Consider the following 5,680-nt stretch of genomic DNA (forward strand, 5'->3'; position numbering starts at 1 on the left):
ACACACACACACACACACACACACACACACACACACAAAGCTTCAGCCTCAGGAAACAGGACGGATCAGAGGCAGGTGCAGATGGGAGGAGTACCTGACAGGAGCTCTGGTCGTCAGAGAAGGTGTAGGTGTCGTCGTCTCTTCCTGAGCCGTAACAAACACTGATTCTGTGCAGCTCGCCTGCAGCAACACAACCAACACCACACACGGCCTCACACAGGACCTGCACCGACACAAACCTTAACACAAAGCATCGTCTGTGGAAACTCACTGCTGTACTGCTGCTCCGGCTCGGCCTGGCTGTGACCCGCAGCTTCCTGGGCTCCCTCTGGGTTTTCAGAGAGGGGGTCACAGTCGGCCTCTGCAGGCTCCTCAAGCTGGTCCGACAGGTTGTCCAGCCCGTCCACATCTGGGGACAGGGGCCGGCAGTGGTCCGGGATGTTCTCCTCTGACTGCGGTTCTATAGCAGAACCCGGGGCCAGTGTCGGGTCGAGGTACAGAGGGTTCTTCTCATACACTGGACCCTCCAGGCCCGGGAAGCAGATGACTGCCAGGTACCAGTGAGCCCTGTCCAGAGAGAGGACTAGCCTTTAGCTCATCAGTCTGTCAGAGACAGCTGGAACAGGTACGATGCTACAACTTCCTGTTTTACTTACGACTCGTTGATGGGAACAAAGATAAAGTCCTTCTGGAACAGGTCCACGTGTCGAGTCCAGGTCTTCACCCTGTTGTGTTTCCTCTTCTGGATTCTGCACAAGAGAGAACATTTAGTAAAAACACACTTCTAGTTTGTTGTGGTCTACTGTGGTATACTGTGGTCTGTTGTGGTCTACTGTGGTCTGTTGTGGTCTACTGTGGTCTGTTGTGGTCTACTGTGGTATACTGTGGTCTGTTGTGGATCTGTTGTGGTCTACTGTGGTCTGTTGTGGTCTGTTGTGGTCTACTGTGGTCTACTGTGGTCTACCGTGGTCTACTGTAGTCTGTTGTGATCTACTGTAGTCTGTTGTGATCTACTGTGGTCTGTTGTGATCTACTGTGGTCTGTTGTGGGTTTGTTATGGTCTACTGTGGTCTACCGTGGTCTGTTGTGGTCTACTGTAGTCTGTTGTGATCTACTGTGGTCTGTTGTGGGTTTGTTATGGTCTACTGTGGTCTATTGTGGTCTACTGTGGTCTGTTGTGGGTTTGTTGTGGTCTACTGTGGTCTGTTGTGATCTACTGTGATCTGTTGTGGTCTACTGTGGTCTGTTGTGATCTACTGTGATCTGTTGTGGTCTACTGTGGTCTGTTGTGGTCTACTGTGGTCTGTTGTGGTCTACTGTGGTCTGTTGTGGTCTACTGTGGTCTGTTGTGGTCTACTGTGGTCTGTTGTGGGTCTGTTGTGGTCTACTGTGGTCTGTTGTGGGTTTGTTGTGGTTTACTGTAGTCTGTTGTGGTCTATGTGGTCTGTTGTGGTCTACTGTGATCTGTTGTGGGTTTGTTGTGGTCTACTGTGGTTTACTGTAGTCTGTTGTGGGTTTGTTGTGGTCTACTGTGGTTTACTGTAGTCTGTTGTGGGTTTGTTGTGGTCTACTGTGGTCTGTTGTGGGTCTGTTGTGGTCTGCTGTGGTCTACTGTGGTCTGCTGTGGTCTACTGTGGTCTGGTGTGGTCTACTCTGGTCTGCTGTGGTCTACTCTGGTCTGCTGTGGTCTGTTATGGGTCTGCTGTGGTCTGCTGTGGTCTGCAGTGGTCTACTCTGGTCTGCTGTGGTCTACAGTGGTCTACAGTGGTCTGTTGTGGTCTGCTGTGGTCTGCTGTGGTCTGCTGTGGTCTACTCTGGTCTGCTGTGGTCTGCTGTGGTCTACTCTGGTCTGCTGTGGTCTGCTGTGGTCTACTCTGGTCTGCTGTGGTCTACTCTGGTCTGCTGTGGTCTGTTATGGGTCTGTTATGGGTCTGCTGTGGTCTACTCTTGTCTGCTGTGGTCTGTTGTGGTCTACTCTTGTCTGCTGTGGTCTGCTGTGGTCTGTTATGGGTCTGCTGTGGTCTGCTGTGGTCTGTTATGGGTCTGCTGTTGTCTGCTGTGGTCTACTCTTGTCTGCTGTGGTCTGTTGTGGTCTGCTGGCACGTACGGCACGCTGGTGGTGTCTGAGCCATTTCTGCGCTCTCTCTGGTTCAGTCTCTTGTAGAAAAAGGAGCTGAACACGTGGATTCTTTGTGCATCTTCTTTTTTCAACTTTTCCAAAACTAAATATCTAAAAGTACAGAAAGATTGTCGTGTTTTAAATCTACAATCTATTTTATTGGGAGGAAAAATCAGCCAGAAATTTCAAATACTCACTTTAAATAAAAGTCTATGATAACGTCGTTAAGGAATTCTCCATCATTAAGGCAGTGAAGGTCTTCATTAGTGACTGTAATCCCACCTTTGGCCGGAGGCGGGGGATACACCATTAACCTGGGAGACAGCAATAAGTTCTTCTACGTGTTCTGCTCAGCTTCCCACAGACGTTAGTCATTTCTAACCACAGGCTAGAGAACAGTTAAATAACAGTGCTAAAAGAGTCACCCACTTGATAACAGGTCCAGAGAAGGTGGGCTGCAGGTCCGTCATGTCCTCGTCATCGTCGTTAAAGAAGGTGCTGGTCTGCTGCCGAGTGGCCATGCGTGTGCGTGTCGACATGAGGGCGGCGGCTCCCGCAGAAATCTTGGAGGTGTTTTGAGCCGGCTTTGTCTGCAAAGCAGAACCAGAATTAAATGGAAAGTTTACTTCCATAGAAAATCAAGTCTCAAGCTGTCAAAACAGAAAAAACACTGCAGAAAAAATGACCTCATTAGAAAATCAGATTAGAAAGATGGATCTGATTTAACAGAAATATGACCTGCAGCATCAGGACCATCTTTAGAATCACAACAACAAGTCATAAAGAAAAATCAGTAGGTCCTCTGGATGAGTTCTTCTTTAGTGAAACGTTTCGTCTCTCCTCCAAGAGACTTCTTCAGTCTGATGAGTTTCAGGTGAACTCAGCCTTATAAGCTCCGCCTCCACATGGACAAACAGGTTAGTCACATGCAACAGAGGGCCACTGACTAACAATAGGCTTGATTGGCTCTATTGTTCATAGAGGGTCATGTGCCCCATCACCTGACCCGTGTCATGTTATGTGTATGTAGTCTATGCAAGCGGGTGTTCAAAGTCCCCTTGTTTTTGTCCCTCTCTCCCTCTTTGTGTTGGTATCATTGGGGCCCTGATTCACACCTTTTGCTCACAGGGGGCGGAGTCATACTTATAATAACAGCGTTGTAGGAGGAGGACAACTGGACACAAAGGCCTCCACCTCTGTTTAACGGTGGACGGTTTTTCTTCACAAAGATGGCTTCCTTTACTCCTCTCTCAAACCAATGTTCCTCTCCATCAAGGATGARAACATCTTCATCCCTGAAAGAGTGACCGCTGGCCTGTAAATGAGTGTAAGCTGCAGAGTCCTGACCAGATGACGTAGCTCGTCTGTGCTGGCTCATTCTAAATAGACTAAATAGAACTATTGTTAGTCAGTGGCCCTCTTTTGATTGTGACTAACCTGTTTGTCCATGTGGAGGCAGTGCTTATAAGGCTGAGTTCACCTGAAACTCATCCGACTGAAGAAGTCTCTTGGAAGAGAGACGAAACGTTTCACTAAATAAGAACTCGTCCAGAGGACCTACTTATTTTTTCTTTTTGATTTTTTCTACCTGGTTTACTGAGATACATCAGGACAACAACAACAAGTGTTAGCATCGGACTGAAAATAAGGTGAGCAGAGCTAAGCTAAGCTAAACTTAAGTAAGATAGGCTAAAATAAAAAAGATTAGTAATGGTCAGCAAAACCAAATCATCTTAAAAATCCTTTTAGACAAAATCAACTAAACTAAGCAGTGTTCAACTAAATTAACTTAGTAAAGTTAAGATACACTAAAACAATTTCTTAAAGGCGACCTATTATGAGGGTCCTAGCACAAGTTAGGATCCATCTGTGGGCTATACATGTTCATTTGATTTAATTCACAAAAAGAATCTTAAATAATGTAATTTCATCTTTTAAGTTCGGCCTGTACTTCAGCTCTCTCCAGATCGTGCTGTATGCAGAAGTTGCTATGGAAACCCCCCTTCCAACCGTTTGTTTACATTAGCTCCGCCCCCCGACATGGTAGAAGTTTCCAAAGTGAAATTATTTTCACAAACTACAGCTTTCTTTGGCAATTTTGTTAGAACATTGTCATCAAAGATAAAAATAAAATTAATCCTGGCATCTCTGTTCTCCGTGGCTGCTGTTAAAACAGCACAACTATCGTCCAGGGTGAAGAAGTGGGCGGAGCTTCACCTCAGGTTGCCTCGTGAGGAGCAGGACTCTGGTTTAGGTTGCTAGGTGACTGTTATTGTGATGTCAGAATAACGTGCTTTGAGAAATACCATGTTTCCACAGCTAAAAAAATGGCTGGGTGCATTTTTTTGGTGTTTGGACTGCTTCTCTGAGCAGTAGAGACACAACAGTAAGTTTAAAAACATGAAAAAAGTGAGTTTTGTGTAATAGGTGCCCTTTAAAGAAATCACATTCAACTGATGAATCTTTTTCTAAATAAAATGCCAGCACAAACATAGATTTAAATTTCCTCCCACCTTCTCCCACTTGTGTGAGGACGACTTGTTGTAGTTGACCAGGCGGATGTTGGCCTCGTCGAAGGTCAGCTTGGTGGGGAAGTCGCTCAGGTTGTTGGTCCTGCCGATGAGCTGCAGGATTTCCTCCAGGATCACCTGTTCTTTCATCACCAGGCCGTTCTCTAAGATGAGAACGATGTACTTCTCATCCATCTCAGCTGCCAAAAACAAGCAGACACTAATTATTGAAATGCTGCTGCTGGTCCTGTGGAACACATCAGACTGGAACCATTGATATATATCACTGGATTGGGCGTCACGTGACCTGGGCCTGGCTTCGCAAGGGGGATTTTTATGCATTGAGCTAATGCTAACCATTGAAATCAATGAGCAGAACGTAGCACGGTGCTAGCAAACGCTTTATCAACATACAAATGGTACAAATACTTTGATATAAACTGCAGAAATTGTTACATGTTTACAAGAGGGTTACGTTTCACAGGTACCGTAAATATTACGCATATTTAACAAACATTAATTATTTTAATTGTAAAACCTGTATGCTAACATTAAACAGCCTCAATTTTCATGTTTAACCTTATTTAAAATCGATTTTATCTGTTGTCAAATATATTATTTACTGATATTAAACATGTAAATATGGACTTTATTGGATTGTTGACTAGTTAGACTGCATATAAATACAGAAATTATGATGTAGACTCACTAATGACAGACACTAATGTAATGATTGAGAATCATAAACAAAATAGTCACGTTGTCAGACAAGCCGGTTCATTCAGATATTTTCTACATCCAGTATTTGTGTTTTTCAACATTTCCAGAGAAAAAGGAGGAAAAAACATGTGTGCCAGCTGTGAGTTGGCTTCAGATAAAGCTTGTATCATTGTGAAACTGAAGAATAATTCTTTGTGATAAAAATAAATTCATTTAACAATTCTTTGTGACATAAAATAATTTGTATTTTTAGTTTATTTTTACTGATGTTAAACTTATTGTAGTTTATAGCAAAAACTTTTATAGTTTTGTGTATATATATATATATACA

The 5,680-nt window shown here is 44.2% G+C and overlaps 1 protein-coding gene across 1 annotated transcript in view; it reads right to left on the reverse strand.

Annotated features, from left to right (window-relative positions):
- Positions 1–94: 94 nt before the first annotated feature.
- senp6a (SUMO specific peptidase 6a) overlaps positions 95–5,680 on the reverse strand; it is a gene marked incomplete at its 3' end in the record, with an annotated part of 26,043 nt that continues 20,457 nt past the window's right edge. Inside the window, 7 exon segments of the mRNA XM_014017952.1 lie at positions 95–180; positions 272–567; positions 657–749; positions 2,108–2,230; positions 2,317–2,433; positions 2,549–2,709; positions 4,633–4,829. Of these exon segments, the coding sequence (XP_013873406.1) occupies positions 95–180; positions 272–567; positions 657–749; positions 2,108–2,230; positions 2,317–2,433; positions 2,549–2,709; positions 4,633–4,829 (1,073 nt within the window).

The sequence above is a fragment of the Austrofundulus limnaeus genome, unplaced genomic scaffold (genome assembly GCF_001266775.1).
Source record: "Austrofundulus limnaeus strain Quisiro unplaced genomic scaffold, Austrofundulus_limnaeus-1.0 Scaffold179, whole genome shotgun sequence".
Lineage (NCBI taxonomy): Eukaryota > Metazoa > Chordata > Actinopteri > Cyprinodontiformes > Rivulidae > Austrofundulus > Austrofundulus limnaeus.